The sequence below is a fragment of the Leguminivora glycinivorella genome, chromosome Z (genome assembly GCF_023078275.1).
Source record: "Leguminivora glycinivorella isolate SPB_JAAS2020 chromosome Z, LegGlyc_1.1, whole genome shotgun sequence".
NCBI lineage: Eukaryota > Metazoa > Arthropoda > Insecta > Lepidoptera > Tortricidae > Leguminivora > Leguminivora glycinivorella.
Genome location: NC_062998.1, coordinates 39,890,270 through 39,915,347, shown reverse-complemented (window position 1 = coordinate 39,915,347; position 25,078 = coordinate 39,890,270). Strand labels below are relative to the sequence as shown.

Below are 25,078 nucleotides of genomic sequence, written 5' to 3'. Positions count from 1 at the left end.
ATCTTACACCCAGCGAACAAAGCTTTCGAATTAAAACACCAACATATATCACAATATATATATTTCCTTTAGCATACTTTAGAATTATCAATTTGTACGTAGATATTGTACAAATGGAAAAAAATATTTCGAATGCGGCACGGTCTGCAGACACATTATTCGAGCAGCGTACACTATGAGTAATGAAACAGACTAGAATGCTGGTAGTAAGTTCCGTAAGCCACTAGTACACCACTCACTACATTATTTCATTAAATAAATATTTACAACTACTTATTCCATATCGCGACGATTTCATATCAGCGACTATTATTCAAGCTAAATTCACATTTGTCTGTCGTGTCGTGTTGTGATGCTCTCTGTCGTGATGGCTACTGTTCACATTAATATGACGTGTTATGACGCATTCTGACGCAATTTTTTATCAGTTCGTTCTCAGCACTCGGATAGCTCACACGTTCACAATGTTTTTTCAAGAATCATCCGATTCAGATTCCGATTTTGAAGTTGAATTGCAATTGTTGGCGCTGGCTACGCTTCTTACAAAAGAAAAAAAGAGAAGGAGGTATTGGATTCATCCAGTAAATAGAAAAAGAGAGAGTAAAGGCGAGTTTCATAGTCTCGTTAAAGAGCTTGAGAAGTTGAGAGTGATCCTGAAAAATTTCCTCAGTATTTTAGAACGTCGAAGGCACAGTTTGAAAAAAATCATAGTTTGATTGCAGAAGACATCAAAAGCTCTGACGCGTAACAACACAAGACTAGCGCGTTCACACTAGCCAAAGGAGCTGTGTCGTGTCGCTGCCCCGCCCCCCGTACCTCACCCGATCTGACGCGGACCGGGATCGCTTGTGACGCGACACAACACAAGCCGTCACAACACAGTGCATCAGATAAATGTGAATGCAACGATATTAAATGGTTGAAACCGATACCGTTCTGATGCGTCACGACACAACACAACAGACAAATATAAACGCGGCTATAATCTACATAATTAATTGTTATTCATGAAATATGACATACTATCAAACAACAGAGAGTAGCAACATGTTTGTTAGCATATTACCTACTCGTCTATACATTAACTGAAATCTCTAAGGATTAGATTAAACTAGGACACCGTTTCACGAAAAATACAACTTGGCATCGGTATTAAAACAATGTTATCATGTTCGCATATCAGTGCTGCACTCTCGTACAGTCAAGGTATTCAATGTAGATACAGACAAAGTGCCAAATATATGTATCCACAACCTTAACGTATAAACAATAAAATCGTGTATACATATTTAAGGCACCTTGTTCGCATCTATATTTAACACCTTGACTGTACAAGACTTGCACGATTCCTGAAACGGGGCCTTGGACGCTATGTACTTACGGACGAGTTATGTACATAGTTAGCTCAAATATCCTTATCTGAATGTTTCTGTCCCACGACAAGGACGTAAGAACTGTTCAGTTAAACTGTTAAACTACTCAATTATTGGCACTAGAACACTTAACATTGACATACATATCTCTATTATGACAATCATATGTTTGGTCTGTAGGAAAAGTGTTTGTGCCAATATTATGGGTGGGTGAATAAAGAGCTGTTCATTTACTTAGTCATAATACATGCCATAATTATTTCAGTACATAATGCAAATCAATGGGATAAAATTATGTAAGTATAGGTACATTTAAAAAAATATAATTATTCAAAATATATGCAAAAATACAGTCGTCAAAATGCTAGGCAAAACTAATAACTAGTAAGTGTTACTTGTGGCCTTAATCATTCATTTATAATTACAGAAAATATAATACTACGATTAGACAATCAAAAAACAAATCTATAACTCAATTACATTACTATTACACTAAACTCCTAGGCACATAAAAATATTACATGTCGACCAATAAGATCTCGCAAGATAAAACTAAAAACATTTTTTATTTATATACAAACACCTAAATTCACCTGAAATCTTACAGCTTTGCAAAATTTACAAAAACATGAAATTAAATTCATTATAAAGCGGAGACGCGACAATAAATTGCATAATATACACGAATGAACCTGATAAACGACCAAATAAACAGTTAAAATAATAAAACATTCCACAACGTACAAAACAAACATGTAGTACAACACGGTCGGAGCATAAATTCGGAAACAATTTAGGTTTAAAGAAAGGATAGAAATGTTAAACATTTACATCCTGTACACCGGCACGGATAATGGTACCTTTATTGTGCTGCTTGCGTCTGATCTGGGTCGTCAATGCTAACTATCACATATGTTTACGAAAAATAATGATTGTAGACTGCTACATTCAACAATAACTTTTCCATCCCCCTGTGAATACAAATTATTACAATAACAGATCACAATAATAGCCTACAGTTGTCACGCAAAATAGGCACATTTGTTGTCGATTTGCGGAAAATGCCCAATAAAACTAACTAGCATACCCTAGAATTGAAAGTGCATATGCAACAAAATAACGATAGTATGAATTAGTCGTCCTGCATGGGGCCGGGCGCAAGGCCTCAAATGTGCAAATAGGGCCAGACTCCGCTTAAAACGCATACGATACGCGGTAGGTAGATGTTGGTAAGAAGCCAGACTCAAAGGAAATATAGACTGGAGTAGCCTTTCAGTTACTTACCCCTCTGCCAAAAAACTTGAACAAATGTTCATAAAGTCACGTAAATACAATTTCACAATCGATTCATGCTCATTCACAGAATCGCCACGACACATATCACTGGTAATTAAAAATGCCCGCGTGTGCTGTGAACACTTGTAATAAGCGCTCAAATACCTCAAGTTTGCAAAAAGATGGCATAATATTCCATTTGTAAGTAATTTGAATATTGTTGTATTACTGTTTTTATTATCTAAATAATAATATTTTTTTCATACGTCATCGAATATCGATTTATGTGATCGAATGCAATCGATTTGAAATTTGTTGGTGGGTAGAAATTACGTCACGAACACTACACGAGACTTCGATTTTTTGCTGTTTAAGAAGTTACCTAATGTGGTTCAAAATAGAGTCGATATTTATATTATCAATTTATTCATAAAAAATCCAGAAAAGGCGCACTCCCCACGAGACTCCATTTTTATATTTTGTAAGAATTAACCTAATTGCAATTAGAATAGAGCATATAATAATATTGACAAGGATAATTGAAAATTAGAAAGATCACCCGCCCGAGACTTCTTCATAGAGATGTGGGCATGGTCGATGAAATACCAACTATCGATAAATAAAGTATGATTTGCAAACCTTGATCACACAATTCATTTGAAATATATTTGCAATTTTCCAAAAGAGAATGATTTTAGTTTTATTACATGTACTTAATAAACTTTTCACTTTGAACCAGTATTGATAACAGTTAATGAAGACTAAACCATTTCTAGTTTATTTATTTAACCAAGTTTGTCTATAATGATTTAGTACCACCAACCGCAGTAAACGTTGTTGATTAGTTAGTCTGGAAAAATAAATTAATGTTTTGTCAAAATGTCAAATATTTCTTTACCTACTAATCCTATTATCCATTGCTAGTCCACCCGCGTGATACCTACGACCCAGGATTGTCATTAGTGAATCTTAATATGATTATAATAGTGCCAAACATTAAACAGATCTAAAAAAAGCAACGACATCATTAAATAAATAAATAAATATTATTATAGGACATTCTTACACAGATTGACTGAGGCCCACGGTAAGCTCAAGAAGGCTTGTGTTGTGGGTACTCAGACAACGATATATATAATATATAAATACTTATATACATAGAAAACATCCATGACTCAGGAACAAATATCTGTGCTCATCACACAAATAAATGCCCTTACCGGGATTCGAACCCGGGACCGCGGCGCGGATCATTAAAATTATAATTAGCTTGATTCATTATTATCGACTTCAGTTATCGATACCTGCCTCATCCCTATAGTTTGAGACACACACGTGCGCATTTAGTGTCCGTATACACTGTGTTTCTACGAAGTATTTCCATGTGTGATATGTCTGTGCATCATAATGAGCATGTGTTATTTAAGTTATTTTTTATCATAATGTGCGTGTGTATTGACAATAATATTTTTTGCATTTGTGAGTACTCCTTTACATGTGTTATTTCCTCACCTCCCGCGAATCTTGGCAGAATTATTTGTACGTAGACGCAACATGAAGGCTACTCCAGTCTATATTTCCTCCGAGAAGCTAGAGTACGCGTGTCAGTGATGCGGTTTTTGCATGTCTTACCATCATATCATTACGTAGCGCTCTAATACATTTGATAGTTATGCGCGCAAAACGAACATGGGGGTTGAATTGTAAATAAAGTACAGTCTGGCAAAAAAGAGTAGAACATAAAAAAGCCACACTGTTGTGTCGTCTCCTTCGTATGAATACGCGTAAGAAAACGGGATGACACTACATAGTGTTACCACTTTTGAATTTCTACACTTTTTGCCACTTCGGTTGCAACGATTGCTATGTGATATTCAGAGTGTCAACAATGTAGGTACAGTCGTGCGTATTTACACTCTATTTAAATTATGTGTACGGTACTTTTATTATTTCGATTAGATTGTCTGTCATTAAAACATATTATTTACAAATACTAATTTATAAAGTTACTTGTCATGTTTAAAACAACGATAACAAAGAGAAAATAACAACACGATAACTATGTACACACACATAACACATTGATCGATTATTCCAGACTAAATAATAATATTTTTTGGCAGAATACATTATTTCAAATTATTTACCAGACATTATTAGGCGATATACCCTTACACTAGCAAGTTTTACTAACGTAAGTGCATACAACAAATTATTAAAATGAATTTATTTGTCATTTTGAAATACAGCTGCGACCCTTCTTACGCAAGTAAAGCTTCGAACAGTACCTGACTATATTGCTTATAATTTGGTATCGCTATTCTTAAGCAGAAATAGGCACAATTAGATGGACATGAAAGCAGATACAGGATAAACCAAGACAACTCTGCAGTGATTTCATAGCCCAGGGCATAACTCTAGAAATATAATTTTCTGTAAGCGAAGATACTATTCATTTTAATTAATTAATAATCAAGGTAAGGAAGCATTCTATAAAATTTCCGTTTTAATTTAGTTAGGAAATATTATTGAAGAAGAAGGGTCTTTATTTACTTCTATTGTCGTATGTTTTTGCTTTGTCTCTACGTGCTTATAATCGTTGTCAGAAGCCCTTATGATTTTTCATTAAAACTGCGGTCTTGATATTTTTACAGTTTTATAAGATACCCTATCTTATAAAACTGTAAAAATATCAAGTAGTAAGTACCAACGATATAATATAAGCGTAAAGCGAGAAGTTTCATAATCTTGTTTAGAATGACCATCGAACTGACACGTGTCAAGAGTACAGGTGTAGTGCATAATCCTTGCCTAATTGCCCGTCGTATTTCTCGGCAACGTCCGTCTTTGTTACTTCAGTCAACCTCAGTACATTTTGTACTGTGACTGACTCGTACGTTATAAAACCTTAAGCACTACATCTGTATATAGTGCCTTAACTGTCTTTAAACTCTAAAAGAAATCTAAAAGGACCCCATCCCAAAGACAGAGAAGTATCGTGTGAGGAGTATCGTAGTAAAAATGCTGTTTATGACGGAATAAAGCTCAACGTAGTGCATTTTTCTCATGGCCATACATTTAGTGCAGTTGACATAAAATTGACTACGCGATGTTTGTCTATAGGTCAGCAAATGAATGATCGTTAAGAGGTGTAGAGGGAAATGCTTGGAACTCAATTTTTGGCTGCATAACTTTGTTAAAACTAGTTAGGCCCTTGAGCCGGCGCCGGGGAGAGGGGTTTTGAATGTTTCAGATTTACGTTTTTCGCTTTCATCTTGTAAACGTTGCGTCCTACCGACATGATGATATTGATAATGAACGAATAAAAGCTTTGACCCCCAAATAATGTTCAAGAGTGGCCAAGAGTAAGCACATTAATAATTTAAAAAAGAGTAGATACTTCGAAAACCGTATCTCGATCGAAAATCTTTATAGAAACAAACTTGCAGCAAATTTATTCAACTTTTATTGTTTCTGTCATCATGTCGCTAGGATGCATAGTATTCAAGATTTAAGCAAACATCCAAAGAAAGGGACCTTCAATCCTCCCTCTTTGCTCCGGCTTTAGGTTACTACTAGCCCAAAGTTACGACGTCAAAAGTTGTGTTCCTCGCAGTTCCGTCTACACTCTTCTAATGCTTGGCCCACCCTTTTAATACAAGCTGATATATTATTTTTTTGGTAAATAATCACACAGACAATAAACTAACGCTATATTATAATATAATATATCCAGAAGTTAAATGCATTTGATCGTAAATGTGCCAACTATGTAGATATTCGAAATGTTTTCATTAAAATAGCATTAAGTATTTCAAGTATTGTTATACAACAACTGTTTGCACGTGAAAACTCAGTTAATTTTACGTCAGCGGCACCAAACGTGAGGAATCTGCGTATGTAAGTTAACAATTAAAGTTTGACACAAACTTGGTAGGTTAACTGATTCTTTGTGGTAAATAATCTATTTTAGGTACTATCAAGTTACACTGGTGAGGACTCGTGCTTAATGATAATATTAAGTTATAAAATTTGAACTTCTTTTGTGCCTATAGAACCATTGAAGAATTACTTCATATGGTCTCGGGATAATACTGTGAAACTCGTTAGTGTGATATTTATCATTATTATCATTAAAGGACTTTTATTACTTTACTGCAACATGATTCGGCAAAAACGCAAATACCTTTAATTTATAAAACAGTGGAAGTTTCATTTGTAAACCTTATATGTAGTATGCAATATGAACAATATGATTATTTTTACATAACAGGACCGCGTCCCAATACATTCCACATGGAAACAGAGGCAACACGACTCGCAACTATCACAGCCACGGCACACCTCAACAAGGCTGCGACAGTATGCACGGCAATACCAACATGTTTGTATCACATTACACAATACACATACAAGCTCTGGACGAACCTGAAAGATTTTAATCATGCATTCCATGAGACGCAAAATTATAAAAAATAACACTGATTTGTAATCATAAAAATATACCGACAACATAAAAGAAAAAATATTAAATTAGGTACACCATACATCATAATTATAAAAAATATATATATATATATATATATATATATATATATATATATATATATATATATATATATATATATATATAAAGGTACACGAGATTTGAGTCTCTAAAATAATTAGGGCGAGTCACATCATTAAAATCGTTCGGTTTCCTCCCGAGTCCTGTACACAGGTACTCGATACACCCGATATCCTCTAACTAACATCTAATTATTACTCAGGCTTTACCAAAATTAAAGCATTGTTCCAGTTAACTATTTCGGTACAATAATCGCCCGTATTAAAATTATGACATGGAATAACTACAAACGAACGATAACATTCAAATGTGTGGAAAGATTCCGTTATTGCGGTATCGATTTATTAGAAAATTATTGTACCCAAAGACCTTATCTATGGTTAAACACGAACATTGTACGGAAAGCGACTTTTCAAGAAAACAGTGCCATATTGCAACATAATTAAGTCACTGTGTTTAATGACAAGAATGGTGAACGTACAAGATCCGTGCCAGACCATCGTTATCATATTAAGATTTAGAGAACTCACACAAGTAACGTTGCTGCGTTGTTATCTCTCAATGACCTGTCATAATGAGCTCCGATTAAATCATAATACTTCCATCATACATCCTATGCCTAAAGTAGGACTCCTCGTCATACTGTAATAACAGTTTATAACACCGTTTAATAGTCTGACACTTCAATGCAATGTTTTGGATCTTTTAGATCTCTTCAGAGCCTTTGAAGACCTCACCCAAGGTAACACGAAGTCTCTGAAACATAGAAAGGAGTATATTAAATACAATTAAAATCTATCATCGCTTACAAATTGTGTTGTGGTGTAATAGTAATGATTTGTTAACCATTTCGAAGCCGTGTCAAACATAAAGCGCTATCATTCAGACCAGTGAGACCACGTTACCGAATCAGTGTCTAAGCCCGTGACGAATGAATACGCCTTGGGTGTTGGACCTGCAAGACGGTGAAGGTGCGTGCGACTGTAATGTGCGGTGTAGACTTACGCCGGGGGTATGGCGGGCAGGATCTCGCCGAAGGCCATGACGGGCAGCGTGTCGGTGATCTCGATGAAGCGCGCGTCGCGCTGCGTGTGCGGCCAGATGGTGAAGGTGGCGGGCGGCTGCGCGGGCGAGGCGCTGCCCCACGGGTCGCGCTGCCGCTGCCGCAGCCGCTCCACGTGCCGCTGCTCGCGGATCCGCCTCATGTGCCATCTGTCAAAGATAATTACTAAATAAAATCTTCATTAAGGGCCGGTTGCATCAAACCCTCTGTCACCGTTAAAGCGTTCGTTAAATTTTATTGTATGGGAAGTTCCATAGATGTCTGCTGCGTGACGATGATGTGTCTGTCAAATGTGGTTGATGCAACTGGCCCTAAAGCTCCACACACTTACTGTTCGCCACAACACCAAACAAGTGTTCGTTCGTTCTTGGTTGGCATGTGCCAAACGACACCGAACACAAACACGGCATCCCCGTGCTTGGTACACTTTTGTTTAATCTTTGACCGCCAAAAACGACTAAAGGCGTCGTGTGCTGTCGTGCCCATGACGCCAGCAACACCTGAAGTTGCTATGGCGGACGCGGTTAAATTTGTTATTTGTCAAGCATGTAAAGGGCCCTTTAAAAAATATTTACATTAACGGCCCTAGTTGTGGACTAACCCCCTTATTCATAAACGTGCTCTAAAGTTATCAAGCCGATAAAGTTCGTTTGTCCCTTTTCGACGTATTGGTGTGATAGAAAAGGACAAACGAACTTTATCGGCTTGATAACTTTAGAGTACGTTTATGAATAAGGAGGTAAATAATTAAACAGATTGATATCAGAAAAGTCGGTTGCACCATTGTCGTCACAGTTTTATATCATTTTTATTGTTTACCTGTCAGTGTACTTGGTTGGTGCTAAATGGCGCTACACATTTCTCGTAAACAAACCTCGTCATCACTAAAAAAATACCTATCTTCCATATTTTTCAGGCGACACAGTGCAGACATAGCCAATTTGTTGGTAAAAATAAAAGTATGTAACTAAAAGCATGAAGCACTGTTATTACCTGAGTTGTCGTCTCTCCTCGGCTTCTAGTTTTTGGTGGCGTTTTTCAAAAACCTTGTCGTCTAGATTCTCTGTCCCCTCTAGGGTGTACGTGCTCGTGTATGGCTTTTCTCTCCATCGCGGTACCTATACAATGCAATAAAAGTTAAATGTCATTCATAGGATAGTGTGATTGATATTTACTTAGGGACTGTTTTTACCACAGCAGTATCCTTTAGAACAGTATGAAACATTTGCGTTTTCATTGTCCGAATCCGAATGGTATTTTATTAAACATGTCACTCTCCATCCCTTTAATTATCTTCACTTAAAAAATCACGTCAACTCGTCGCTCCGTTTTGCCGTGAAAGACGGACAAACAACCAGAACCAGACACACTTTCCCATATATAATATTAGTATGAATGAAGCAATTACCTCAACAGTGGAAACTTTGGCGTCAGCAGGAGGGTCGATGTCCTCGGGCTTGACCTCGGGGTCCAGGCCGAGGTACCACGAGATGTCCGGGTCGCCCACGAGCGTGTGGTACGGCTTCTTGGTCACCATGCCTGGCAGCGGCGACTTCTTACCACGTATAGCGGCTGGAAATATAAAGTAACACTACTTTTATTTGCATTATTGTATCTATTTATTTACTAATGAGCCCATATTGTCCCACTGTTGGGCAAAGGCCTCCCTCAAATTCCTCCACGCATCCCTATCCCCTGAAGTCTCCCACCAGTCCTCGTCAGAGGCGTCAAGCTCGTCACGCCATCTCTAGCGAGGTCTACCGCGACGCCTTACAATTTGTGGTACCCAACGTGTGGCTATCTTGGCCCACAAGGCATCCGGCAGACGTGTCCCGCCCAGTCCCATTTGCATTATCAAAAAATATTTCAACATATTTCATTAATTTCAAACTGGTTTTGGATGTTTTGTTAGTAAGTATACCTACCTACTGCAAAATATTATAATCTCTATGTATTCAGGAACCGCAAGCTACGACCGCAATTGCGGCATTTGATCACACACTCAATACAATATAATCTCGGGTTTGTAGTGCTTATGAACTCAGACTCTATACCTTTATATTACATATAAACTATATGAATATTGAATGTGTGTTCACTAACGGCGCTTCACATTGGCAATGAGGTCATAACTCTTTTACTAGATCTTATAAAATGAATATCTGAATAGATTAAAGATTTACTTACATTTTCCCTTAACTAACTTTGGTTTGGCGGCTGTGGTGGCCGGTGGGAGTATGGCGGGACCTTTGGGGGGGTTTTCTCGTTTTGTTTTGAGTAGTCCGGTGGAGAGAGCTCGTTTTCTGCCACGTTTACTGTCCCCTCCACGTTTACTCGCCACTGTTACTTCTTCCTACAATTCATTAACAAAATTTATTGAATTTAATACAAATGAAGATTTTTAATAATCACAATAATAACTGGGAATGTACTGGTACAAATGGTAAAGCAGGTTACGGGAGCGGTGGTTCGATATATGTCGTGATTTAAGAGCAGAGCTCGAATGATACTGAGTGGGAAACAAATATTCGCGGAGCATTAAGCATTTAACTGATTCGCGCGATGAATACTTCCAATAGTGTGCGCGGTGCAGTGGGACTAGTTTCATTCAAACATTTGATTTGCATAGCTTGGGCCGATTAGTGGCAAAAGTAATGTAATTTTGGAGTTTATACTTGTGTAGATAATGATATCATTGATACGTACCACTGAAGTGTTAGGTCCCACGAGACTAGTAGTTCGACCCGCTCGTCTTTTGGATTTGTCAGGTGAACTCTTGTCAGTAGCAGAATTAGTCGGACAAAAGTCCATCGGATTCAGACTATCCAAGTTTAAAGAAGGATCTGATGAAAATAAATCTTGAAATTCGACGGCGTCCAACGAGGGTAATATATTAGATGCTAAATTATTGGGATTCTCGCCATAGGAAAAGTCACATAGGCTGGTCTCGTTCCCGGGTTTGTTGGGATTGTACATCCGCCAGTCGATCTCCGGCTCCGTCTTGACGATATCTAGGTCGGGCTCGACGACGATGAGCGTCTTGGGCGAGGTGTCGGCCTTGAGCTCGGAGGGGTGCATGTAGTTGGTGTTGGCGAGGTTGTACCGCGTGTCCAGCTTGAGCTTGGCGGCGTCGGGGGGCCCGGGTGCGGGCGCGGGCGCGGGCTCGTAGATGCGGCGCGAGGGCGCGGCGCCGCCCACGGTCTCGGTGCAGATCTTGATGCGCCCGTGGTTGGTCTTCTGCAGCATGAGCTTGGGGATGGGCGACTGCTCGCGCATGTCGGCCTCGCCCAGCTGGTAGGGGTCCTCGCCGGTGGGCGTCGTGTCGATCAGCTGCAGCCGATCCGACAGCGATCCGAATTGATTGGCTCTCTTAAAATTACTTTTTGATTTCCCGTATGTGTTGATCATTTTCGATTTTTTATTTACACTAAAATTACGCTCAAATGGTTTTTCTTCTTCCAATACTTTTGCTAAAAATATAAAAAGCATTAAATATTTGATAATTAAACATAACGAAAAATAATGCGCGGACTATTACTTACCACTTTCTACAGGCTCCACTTTCACTCCAGGACTTTTCATTCGATTTAAGCTGCTAATTCCAGAAGTAGTTCTTCTTCTATTCCTTTGTATTCTTTGTATAACCGGATTTCCACTGTAAAAGACAATGAGGTAAGTAAATAAATAAAAAAGGTTTACATGGTGTAATGCACACATCACATGAGCAATGAAAAGAAATGGAATTTCCTTAGGTTATGCAAATAAGTAAGAAGTACATATTGTTATTACTAAGCAAACAATGTGTTTAAATTGTACTTAGTGTAGCTTAACTTCAAACTTGGGTAAATCCATTTTGCTATAAGGTTGATTATCCTTCAGATCATATTACATAATTATATATTCAACCTTAAAGCAGAATGGATTTACCCAAGTTTGAAGTTAAGCAACACTTATATCAAATAATATTTTTATTTTCGATTTATTCAATTCCATTAACAACTATAAATACTCACCTATTTGATGTGACCGTGTACAGTGGTTCGGGCCGGTTTTCAGTCTTAATTTCTTTTTTGACAAACGAACGCTTACTTTCTATCATTGTGAAGTTTTCGCAGCCGAGGTTTGTATCCAGGAGTGTGGGGACGCCCAGGTTATCTGGTAAATAGCTAATTACATCTGTAAAAAGTGTTTGTCAACCTAAGAAATGTTTGTGAAATAAATCAATATCAAAGAGCAATCAATTGAGAACAAAAAACGAAATTACTATCAGGAATTAATCTAATATAATTTAATGTGTAATTTTGTTATATATAGCATATTTAACCCTTTATCAGGCATAGCACGGATTACCGACCAATTACGCGCCAAAAGATTTTCAACCCTAGCAATTGAATAAAGTTTATATTAGACTGACTTTTGAGAAATACTTACAAAATAATTATAAAGCTGGACTAATTAAATAACACTAGTATTATTGTCTGAAAAAGGGTTAAAATACAACAAATTTAAAGGAGTTAAACAGAGAACACCAAGTCCAGACTCTTCATTAAAAATTTAGCATTCTGCACACTGTGCAGCAGTGTGGGCCGTAATCGTCAATTGCCATTAACCATTAATCAATTGCATTGGCCATTGATTTCGCAATTAATCAATTGCATTAATGATAATTGCAATTAAATGTAATGGCCATTGAATTTTTGCGAAGCTTAATGCCATTGATTGTCAATGCAATTGTCTGATTAATGCCATTAAGGTTAATAAAAATTAATGATCATTGATTTCAATTGCAATTATGTTTAATGCAATTAATATTTTTTTTCATGAACTAATAATTGATACTACTATTTTAGGGTCACTATCAAATTTACCTTATCGCTAAAAGACTATATAGCTGACACGTCTGGATTGTGTTATGTCTTTGTGGCTACGTAGACATGAATGCTAAATGTGTCTTTAGCAAAACGTCTGGATCTTAAAACGTAACAATTTAAAATGATCTAACTGCAAAACATCTTCATCTTCGAATGTCTGTATTACAAAACAGATATGAACGCTAAACGGTCAAGGAGCAAAAAATCTGGATTGTTTAATGTTTTTATTGCTAAATAGAATAAACGCCAAACGACCCGTTAGCAAAACGTCTGGTTTTAAAATGCTTAAGTGTTTTGAGAATTCAAACCTTCTCGCACTGTTAATAAGAACTGTTCTGTTACATATTTATAAACCATGGCGATGACACATTATATTTCCGGACGTTTTGCTACTGAATAATTCTGTGTTGACGTCAATTAACTAACTACACTTTTGGCTTTTTAGATATGCTAATCATACGGACTATGTATATTTCCAGACGTTTGGCTACTCATTCATTCTAAGTCTTAGCCATCCAGTTAAATTTACTTATTGCTGATTGAGTATTCTATTTTCATGTCATCCCAGCTGAATTGACTTTATACTGACTGTATATTTAAATTTTCTGACATCTAGCCGAAATAGTCGTTTAGCGATAAGGTAAACTTGATAGTGACCCCTATTTTATTAAAAGTATTTAAAAATTATAAATCATACTAGCTTTTACCCGCGGCTTCGCCCGCGTAATAAAAGTATTCATTAAGATTTTCATTTGGATCCTTAGGTTTCTCTGTAGGTATATTTATCTGCGATTATTTCGATTGCACATAATACTTTTGCTTGCAATGATTGTAGAAATATTACACATCGACCACAGCGTAGGTAATTATATATACGCTGGGGAAACCTTTATAAACATCCCACATAGCCCGTATTTCGACACTATGATCGGTGGGTAAAAAGTCTTTTTTTCTATTATCCCTTAATTTTTTTACATTTTGCTTAAGTATACTTATCGCAAACGTAATCTTCAAGCAAGCAAACAACGATCGTCTTAGAGCACATAGATAGTAAGAGACCGCCGACCGATTATCCGTATCCCTCTAACGATACCCATATTATCCGTATCCGTATCGCTATCGCTATCGCTATCCCTATCCCTATCCCTATCCGTTATCAAGATGTTCAATGATTTCTTATCAAGTGCTAAAATATAAAGTTTCATGGTTTTATCTTTTAAAATTAAGAAATCCCATACAAACTTTCAACCTCTTTTTCAACCCCTTCATCCCTTTTTTTCGAAATAAAAAGTAGCCTATGTTCTGTCTCAGGGTCTAAAGATTGTCTGTTCCAAATTTCATCAAAATCGGTTGCGTGGTTTAAGCGGGAAAGCGTAACAGACAGACAGACAGACAGACAGACAGAGTTACTTTCGCATTTATAATATTAGTTTGGATATGGATGAAAACAAACTTCAATGAGTCAATAAGGCCCAGCAGAATGACCCGGCCTAAACCCTGGCAGTGCCTAGAGGAACTCAGGTTTGGTGCGACATAGACACACGTGTGTTGTACCGAACCCGAGTTCCTCTAGGCGCACCCAGGGTTCAGTATCAGCTCTACCTTGGGTACTGCTCACCCAAGTACTCATCAAGACAAGTCCTACGACGAAAACAGCGTTTGCCTATGTTACACCAAACCCGAAGTTCCCTTAGGTGCTGCCAGGGTTCAGCATCAGCTCTATCTTGGGTACTGCTCACCCAAATACTCATCAAGGCGAGTTGGATGACAAAAACGGCTTGTTTTTATGTTGCACTAAACCTGAGTTCCACTAGGTACAACCACAACCAGGGTTCACGAAGAGCAGAATATAAATCTCAAAATAAGTACCTACCTACTTAAAACTTTTATATGTTTCGTCTTTTTTAAATAACACAATTTATTTTTGTTAATTGTTAATTGTCAATGACACTTTCAATTTACATTAGCAATTAATTTAATTTTTAATGGTTTGTGTAGCAATTAGCCATTAATCCTTTTCAATTGTAAATTTTTCGAAGGGCTTTAACGTTAATGGCAATTGGTGTTAATTGCAACTAACAATTCATTTTCCGTCAATGATCAGTGGTTAATGGCAATTAACGTTTTCAATGGTTAATTTTTAATGGTTAATTGCATTGACGTTCGGCCAACACTGCTGTGCAGCAAGTCAACAGTTGTCAGCAAAAAGTCGGTTCAATTATGCCTATCATAAAAAATACCTTACCTGCTTCTGAAGTCCTAGCAATTTCAAAAGGCTCCTGGGCAAAAGGTTTTGTTTTGTTGATATCACTTTCAAATATAAATGAATTTGTTCTACTATCTGTCAACAGGAGCTCCGTAAAACTATTGAGCATTATCTGAAATATCACCATAATAATGAACAATTAATTAATCATCTACTTCCACATGCATAAAAATAGAACTGGTGGTTATTTTCGTACCTAAAAACTATAAGCAAATTATAATTCAAAATGTCGTTCATAGAGTTATACACTTTAATAAAAAGGCTTTATATACATCATTATCAATATTATCATACTGTCCTAAACACAAACATCATTCAAACACCAACCTCTGGACCAAGAAGCAAGGTAATATAAACATTACTTGCAAGAGTCAAAGTTATTTTGACAGCGCCAGCCATCACATCTCTGGGGCAGTGGACAAACTAGTAGTGACACCCTAAGATGTTCTGGGTGTTCAAAATGTTAAGTTCATAGGTAATGTTCATTATACAGAACTATTCTTCAATATGTAGGCAGGCATAAATGTTTTAATACTATGAAAACGTGGAAAAACCAGTTCCTTAACTAATAAGGGTAAATAAATGTATTACCTGCGATGGTGGGCTGGGTTCACTTTTGACAACAGTTGAAGTCACGCTAGTCACGCTGGAGGATGGCACATGCACCAGAGGTGGGGGGTTGGCAAAGTGTCTCTGATTAACCGTCAGCCGTCTGTCCATGCGACTCAGCTTGGACTTAAGCTGGAAATTATTTAACACTCATTTGTACATAATTGGAGATTAACACAGTGGATCCTAATTTTTTTTATGTTTATTATATTTTGAAATTGTCAACATACCACAAAAAAATCTTTAACCATACAAGTGGTATGCACATACATGCTTAAGGTTTTTTTTTTACCTATTTTTTTATTTGATCTGACTAAGATAAACAATATATATAAATCAACAACACCATGTACATATTGTGCACATCTTGTTTGTCAATATATGTATAAGGCGTAACATTAAGATTTTTGAATAGGATCAAATTATTAGTACATAATTATATTAATTTTTTACACCTTTATCTACTGTCAGTGTATATCCCAGAGTATATGAAGTAACAACTGAATTAAAAAAAACTATTATTAAGTTCCTAGGAGACCTAAACACTAGTGTACCATATCATACTAAAATGCCATACCATATCATACTAAAATATCATAACATGTATTTCCAACAAAGACTGGGAGTATAATTCAGTTTGATCACAGCAATACAAGATTGCTACATAACCTGTACAGGCCCTAAAGTAAAAATACACAACAAGGTAAACAAGGAACAAATAATGTTCGTCAGGTAAATGTCCAACAAAATTCCTCATCTAAAGATTCTTTTCCAGGGTACATGTTTTTGATATTACATATAAGATCAAAAACATGTAAATTTTCGCATTCTGATTTCAGGTTAAAATTAGATGGTACTCTGAAGAACTGTGACTAATCTTCAAATGTGAGTGTGTTTAGTAAAATGTCCCACTTTGTTGGTTACCATTAAGGCGAGATCTACTTGTATTTTTATATGAAGAAAGTGACAAAGCGGCTTTATAGCAATTGACAAAGTGGGACGTTTTCCCATGCACACTAACAAATGTAGATTGGACATAGTTTAGCAAAAACAATCTATACTGTAAAAATGTGCATACTATATTTACATAATTTTGAGGATTAGATCATTTTCCTTAATGTCTATTGTGCATATTTACTTGATGCTGCATTTTATTATTTACCAATATTATTCCTTTCTTCTACACATTATCATTCAACCCTTCAAGTAACATGTCATTTATGTTATGTTATGTGATTATGTCAGTTAAATTTTAAAATTGATTAGCTTATTTACTGTCCCAAACTGGACTATCAACATTACAACTCTGTAATAGAGACGCCGTGAACCCATATATGTAGGCAAAAGACAGTGAACATGCTATTTGAAATAAAATCCAAGTTTCTACACTCAAAAATAACATATCCTACTTGAAGGGCTAATACTACATATATTTCAACATGTTTATTCCGCAAATGCATTATTGTACAAAATAAAGTTGTATATATTAATTGATATAATATAATAATTTGCATATTAGCTAAAATTCATGAATGCTTAGGGCTTATTGTATGCAAATATGTAAGAATGTATAAAAAGTGCTTTGCATGTAATCAATCAATAGTTTAGTGAACAGCGCCATCTATTAATTATACCTAAAATTACCTAGCTAGTTTGTTTGCAAACAAGTTGGTGATGTTGTTTGCCACTATCAACACTATACTACAATCAATTATGTAATAAAATATCATGTAAATAAATGCATTAAAAAGAAGTGTTTTGCCTGTCTTTTATTGTGCCTAGCCTACAAGTGTAATACTTCTTTAGAAGAATGTTAATATATGTTATAACCTAGCCATTTTCAACTGTCAACATTATTAATCATATGATATTCTTGTAAATTGGTAACTACATAAAGGTTATATTGAGGATCTACTAAATAAAGCACCTATGTTTTTCAATAAGTTTACATTACAAGCATGCCCGGCAAATACAAGACAATCGCATTGCACACTAAATCTAACAATTTGTACACATTGCATGTAGCTATAATTCAAACCTGACCAGTCTGCCTTACTAAGACAAATATCACTAAAAGAAAAAATATTGTTAATATATACTTTAGTATCAGTAGCTGATAATAATATTTTTAAAATCATTTGAGTTTTGTGACACCACATATAGGCTTAGGAAGGCAACTGAGTAGTTGATAAGTTCTAGATCTAGTACATTTTGACAGTTACTGTTAACCAGAATAAGATGGTAAGTGTTATCACTGTCAGCATTGGCAGTTAGGTTACTTACTGTGTCATTCTCCTGTTTCAAAGCTTGGTATAACTTGTCCCTTTTTGTGATCAGCTCGTTTTGTTGTTGTATTAAGTCCAAGTGATATACAAGGAGGTCTTTGAGCCTCTTGTTTTGGCCCTCAGAAGCTGACAGCTGCTCAGTAAGTCTGGTCACATCTGGGCTCCTACTGACGACCAGCTCTTTATCTTCAGCAACAACACAATGTGTCGTGATTTCAACCTCCTTATCGAGAGTAAGAGTCGATCTGCGATCCGAGCTTTCAGAGTGACATGCGTATATATGATCAAAAGGAAAACTCAGCAGGCCGTCTTTAGTTTCCAATTGATTCAATGTTGAAAGATCCGCCGAGAAATTCACCAAATTCGTTTCATTTACACTACTACGACTGTTCATTTTTATAGGAAGCCAACCGTAAGTCACTCTCGACGAGCCTGCCGGCTGTCAAAACCTACCTACCGACACTACACTTTTGTTCGTTTCATTACAACTGAATTGCACGTTTGCTTCGCGGTGATGCAAAACTAAATCTTCGCGTTGACGCGGCATTACATGGTTAAAATAGTAGGAAATTTAAGTAAATGCGTAATATTTCTGACATTTCATTCACGCACATGTAAAATTATAAAAGACGCACATAATTGGTATGCTTCTGCTCCGATCACTATCTTCAAGCTCTAAATTGATTTTGAGGTAAAGCATTTGTACAAGTAATTCAGAAATAAATTATAATAGTTCAAACATTGATCATAATTGGTTTAAAACGATATAAAACCGTAAATCTTAAGAAAATTCTACAACTAGCGTCAATCAAGGCGTCAACCATAGACAGTTTTTACTTTTTTTTTTCGTGTTTTTAACCTCTGACGTAGTGTAGACATGACACGAGACAGGGTTACTAGTTATAAAAATATAAAATACTTTTATTAATATCCTATAATATGTTATATACTCAAGTTATTGTTTGTTTTTCTGTCCAACTATTTGTATTTTGCATAGCTCTTTTAATTGATTTTTGCGTACACTGCTATTTTTGTCTTCTTTGGAATGGAGGCCAATTCTTTTTTTGGTCTGATACTGTCTAGACTACCCCTTTTCATCCCGTATATGTAGACTGGCCTTTATACTCAAGTGCACCCACTACGTCAGTAGAAAAACGCGCGATATTGAAATGTTCTTTGGGCAACCCCTCGGGCCAAACTTTATTAAGATTATCTTACTGTGCTGTGTGTGTGTGTTATCTTTACCTACAATATTGAATGTTTTCAACGTTTCCTTTCGGCTTCATCAACTTGATACTACCAAAGAGCAACATTTTCAATCTCAATGAGGAGGCGCTATGTCATTATAAAATACAAAAGTAGAAAAACATTGTCGTTGTTCTGTTGTCAAATATTGTTGAAATTATTTGCGAGCGGGACGGACTTTGCAAGTTGGTTTTATTTAACAATGAATAAATAACATTATTTACTCGGCCGTGGTAAATCTAATAAATGTGACCTACAACATGTTGAACCACACTCAGTGCAAGGCCCCTGCAGTTGCCCGTCCGTCAGAAAAAGCGTATTTGAACAGGTTATCTAGAATGTAGGTATTTTGTAGTAAAATTGTATTGTACATACTGTACTATTACTATTATACACGGTGTAACACGAGGAAACCAAAAGATTTTAACCACGAATTTCTGAGGCCAAAAAAAGAAAGGTTAATTATATGACGTTAATCAAAATCGTCACAAAAAAATTGTTTTTTTTTTCCAAAAAATACTTTTTTCAATGAGTCACTTGTAACTTTTTTACATCTATCAACGAAGATAGTTAGATTATGCCCGATAATGGCATCATCGGCATCAAAAGAGCGTTTTGTGCTGAGAAATAATAAGTAATTGTTAAATTTTTTATTGCTAATAACTCTTAAAGTAGGCGAAATCCAGAAATTTTTTTATGATCTTCGCTGTTAAAATTATTCGGTTTCCTCATGTTACCATGTATATTCTGTGATTGTACAATGTACATAATACATACATAACAAGCAAAACGAAATACCATCACAGCACGTCTTACAAATTAAATACTTTTTAACCGCCGCCCTTAAATCTCAAGACAGGTGGTTCTCAATTCGTCTGTATGTTTTTTTTTTAATGTTTGTTCCACGATATCTCCGTCGTTGCTAGACCGATTTTGAAATATTTTTTTTTTATTGAATGTATATGCATACAGATTAGTCCTATTTCTATCAGAACCCGATTCTGATGATGGGATCCTGGAGAAATCGAGGGAGCTCCTCAAATCTGAAAGGCATACATATGGTGATTTTTGTGTTTTTATAAGAACAGCATCGGAACAGTGACATTTGGTGCAGTGGAACTGCTGATGATGGTCAGAACGGAACTCCTTAAATCTGAACGGCACGCTTATAATGACTTTGGTATTTTTATAAGAACAGCATGCACTTACGTCCAGAACAGTGACATTTGGTGCAGTGGAACTGCTGATGAAGATCAGAACGGAACTCCTTAAATATGAACGGCACGCTTATAATGACTTTGGTGTTTTTATAAGAACAGCATGCACTTACGTCCAGAACAGTGACATTTGGTGCAGTGGAACTGCTGATGAAGATCAGAACGGAACTCCTTAAATATGAACGGCTCCATCAAATAATCAAAGATTTACATTAAAAGCAGTTTTAAAAAATACCTACACATTTCTACATAATCCAACATTCGGAAGTACCTTTCACCAGAACCACAAAAGCGGCGGGTTTTTTTTTCTTAAAAATTATTGATATAAGTACATACCTACTTATTATATAACTATTTTATAAATAAAGAAATAATATGTATTAATATAAGCCTTAAGGACTGTATCGATAAGTATAAGGACAAAACAAACCTCGTCTAAATGTTGACATGTGCATAATTTTATATTATTATGTTCCGAGAGTATGATCTGAAGGTATTGGTAAGCACTATTTGATATAAGAAGGTCTAATTTTTTATTTATTTTAGAGACTTTATGGTACTTTCATTAAGGTCTAGCAAATAAATTTCGGACAACCCCTATCTGGCTTAATTTGAGAATATTTCAATGACTGTTTGTACGATTTCAACAAACAAAGGTTAATATGCTGCCAAAATATATTCTTTAAGAGTCCTCTTCATGGTTTTTCAATTGGGTACTTGCAGAATAAATGCGGTGAATTTATATAATTAAAAAAAAACGCTATTTTGAGCAACGTTCCGGATTGTCGTAAATTTTTGATGCAAGCAGGATGAGAGAAACAGATAAAAAAATTAGCCATAGGCCAAAGTCTAACTGACATTCACGGTGTTTGAACAGTGCCTAAACCAAATCGATATAAACAGTGTATGATAGTTAAATTCGACATCAAAGTCGGAGTTAGAGGAAGCACCATGCCACATTCTCTAAATGGCCGCCATACACAGATCCTGAACTTTATTTCTTAAAAATAACTATGGCTAGACTATGTCCAGATATTCTGCTTTGTGGATCATATGTCGTTGAGGTTCACACAGTACAATTTTTTTCGCAATCGTATCGTTTTTTACGCACTTTGCGAATTTTCTAGTAGCATTTGTCCGGAATCGTAATTGTTACTCGGGAGGATTAAGTCAATACTGTCTAAACCACTTGCTTTACGTCGAGTTTCTAGGACAAAATGTGAACCTTATTATGTGCCTTATTAAGCCTATGTCTTGTTTTAAGAAAAAAATATAATAGCAAATAAATACGGCTACTCAAAGTTGTCTCCATATTTAACGATACAGTCTTTACCTACTGGTATAGGAATAAATTAGGTTCCGAGACGATCATTTCAGGTGGGTACTAAGTTTATAACTATTATTTTAAGTTTTATCGCGTTTCACAAGTGTAGGTATAATAACATAGTTGTTATTAAATATATAACTATGATGGACTAGGCACAGTGAGAAAGAAAATGTTATTAAAACTACTTAGGTAACACCCCCTTCACCTTCACAACTATAGGTAGAGTCGAGTTCATAAATATGTGTACATTTTTTCACTTTATTACAACGGGATAAGGTGAATAAATGTACAAATCATTATGAACTCGACTGTACAGGGCGTTAGTGACGAACGCTAATCGTGCTAGTAGGTTGTCACTAGTAGGCAGGTTAAGTCAACAGCAATACACAATGAATTAAAAATAACTAAGTGCTCTACTAATCTTTAGGTATGTTTAATACCTAATATTTGTCCTTGAATATAACATTCGGTTATTTTGCTTCGACCGTAAGATTTCGGCAGCGATGTGTTTTGGCCCGTTGCCAAAACAGTTTCATATAGAACTTCACTGCACATAGCCATGAAAATAAACATCTATGAATAAATTCTCACGGTTTATAGATACGCGATTCAGTCAACACTGTGGATTGACCATAGAGCCACTGCAGAAAATTTTGGTGTCAACTCTTCGTGTGACCATTGTGTAAAACTGGCTCACCAATTTTGGATTTCGTATCACCCGCCTACCGGTAAGAATAGGTTTAGACGTTTGTGTCGGCGACAGCGTGTAATTAATAATCAAAACAAAAGCTTGGCTGATATTAGGGATATTGTTCACTTTATTAAAATACGTTAGTAAAAATAATACTGTTAACAGATGGAGTTATTTTTACCTACCTAATATATATAGTGTTCTGTGGTTTAGAGAAGAAACGGATAATATGTATTAAATGTGTGCAATATCACTTATAGGTATTGCCTAGTCATAGTTTGGTATTATAAATATTTTTTCTCCACTAATCCTGTAAAAAAATGTTTACAATTGACCTATAATCACATATCGTATAATAGGTACGAGCACAACGTGTAACAAAACTAGCGGTGACCTTTTAATAAGGGTGATGGTTTCTGCTATACTGCCCTGTTACGCCGAAAGGCGCTAACTCAATCAACGTAAGTTTTGAGTAAATCGCGTTTTTGTCAATTACTAATTTTCACCTACAAAAACAAACAATCTCAAGGATGTTTAAACGTATATATATACTATTTTGACCATAGATATTTTTCACATAGCGAGATTTTACATAAAGTATACTGTTATAAGTATTTTGTGAGATGGCGCTGTTTTGATTAAAAATAGGGAACTTGAACACTGAGATACGGCCTTTAACCTTAATTGTGTCATATTACGCTCCATACAAAAAAACATATATTTATTATATGATATAAATACCTTGATTTTTGGTTACAAAAAATAAAACAATTTTTTTTTCAACAACTTTGCTAGTCTTGACAACAAAGTACATAAAAAAAAGAAATTGATAATGCATTCCTTTCGATGTGAAAAAATTAGTCAAATGTTGGGAGTTCCCGCCAAAAAGACATCCTATTAGCAGGAATTAAACCCGAGAGCGATTTTAAAATATTTTTCTTTTTTGTATGATGAATTCCCGCTGGGACTGATATGACAAGGTTTGTTCTTCTTGAATTTAAATGTTTTTGATAAGATTGTTCTCATCATTACAATTTGCGGTATCTATAGGTGTAATCGCTGACTGCTCGGGAAAGCTAATGTTATATTCACTAATGGAAATAGAGTTATTTCTTAATAAATCCAATGTTTTGATAGAGATGTTTTCCCAGTTTTCTGTATTGTTGTTATCTTCTCTAATTGTATTAACAGTTTCAATCTTTGAAGTAGAAGGCTGCGTTGTAATGTACTCTTCAGGAAAACTAATTTTAGGTATAACTTCGTTAATGATGGAAAAAAATTGTTTTTTATTGTCTTTTACGGATAAAAGAGCGTCATCATTAGAATCATCACTGCTAGGAAAAAAATCAGGGTCGATATTTTGAATGTCACGTTTTAGTTTCTTAGAATCTTTAAATTTTTCTCTCTGAGATTTATTTTTTTGGGCTAAGGCCATCATCATTTTCGAACTTCTATGTGACATAGATAATCTGCAACCAACCAACATACATTTATTTAATCTATAAAATATATATAAAGGGACACTCGTGTATAAAAAAGCACAACATCTTATTTTTCTTCAAAAAATCTTTCTCTTCAAAAAAGGTTACAATCTTTCTGGTTATTCAGGCTCACCGTGTATAATCTAGTACTAATGTAAGACCGCTACATATTTTAAATACATAGAACTACGATATATATAAACATGGAATTATGAGCAAACAGACCTTTAATAAAAATGTAAAAAATACATACATATTTACCTACAAACACACTGTATGTATATATATATATGGTCGGGGTGTTTTACATATACTTGGGGTCGGTGCCTAGCTAGTATTCACATATAATATCTACTTATTAAATGCTGTTTCGTACTTATATCTACTTTGATATTACACAATAATATAAATTTAACTCAACATAACATATTATACCTATCTACATGTTACCATGTATTCGATTTCGAAATTTTACATTTATATAAAAAACTGGAGAAGTAATATGTAATGTAAAAACTTACCCAAATACAGATCGAGATCAAGTAGTCGATTTCCGTATGCGTCGTTTGAAAATATTGTGTGTAATTACTAACTAACTTTAATCTCACTAAACCAATTTGCACCACACCACAAAACCAATCTGCATCCTTTCGCAAACAAAATAATCAATTAAATGATCATTTCTTAACGTACCGTCATGTCTAACGGGAAACGTAAGGGATATGTGATTCTTAACTTAACGATCTTAAAGTCCATTTTAACTCGTAGGTATATTGTGTTAGTTTAGCCGTATCTCAATCATTGAAGA

At 35.6% G+C, this 25,078-nt stretch overlaps 2 protein-coding genes across 5 annotated transcripts in view; one reads left to right on the top strand and one right to left on the bottom strand.

The window, feature by feature from the left end:
* Window positions 1-7,295: 7,295 nt before the first annotated feature.
* On the bottom strand, window positions 7,296-19,094 carry LOC125241226. Of its 2 annotated transcripts, none has more exons than XM_048149594.1 (11): window positions 18,308-19,094; window positions 16,007-16,156; window positions 15,395-15,527; window positions 12,292-12,454; window positions 11,821-11,933; window positions 10,985-11,748; window positions 10,466-10,631; window positions 9,687-9,850; window positions 9,272-9,396; window positions 8,221-8,427; window positions 7,296-7,971 (listed from the first exon to the last, which is right to left on the bottom strand). In XM_048149594.1, exons 1-11 carry the CDS (start codon window positions 18,701-18,703, stop codon window positions 7,899-7,901), a joined length of 2,454 nt encoding a protein of 817 aa, XP_048005551.1. In that variant the 5' UTR covers window positions 18,704-19,094; the 3' UTR covers window positions 7,296-7,898. The 2 variants fall into 2 exon arrangements, with proteins under 2 accessions (XP_048005551.1, XP_048005552.1); XM_048149595.1 differs by having other exon boundaries at window positions 12,292-12,433.
* Window positions 19,095-22,707: 3,613 nt separating this feature from the next.
* Window positions 22,708-25,078, top strand: part of LOC125241107 (voltage-gated potassium channel subunit beta-2) — a 29,354-nt gene continuing 26,983 nt past the window's right edge. For all 3 annotated transcript variants that reach the window (XM_048149428.1, XM_048149427.1, XM_048149426.1), the window contains exon 1: window positions 22,708-22,826. The gene's annotated coding sequence lies outside the window, so the exon portion shown is untranslated. The remainder of the gene's footprint in view (window positions 22,827-25,078) is intronic.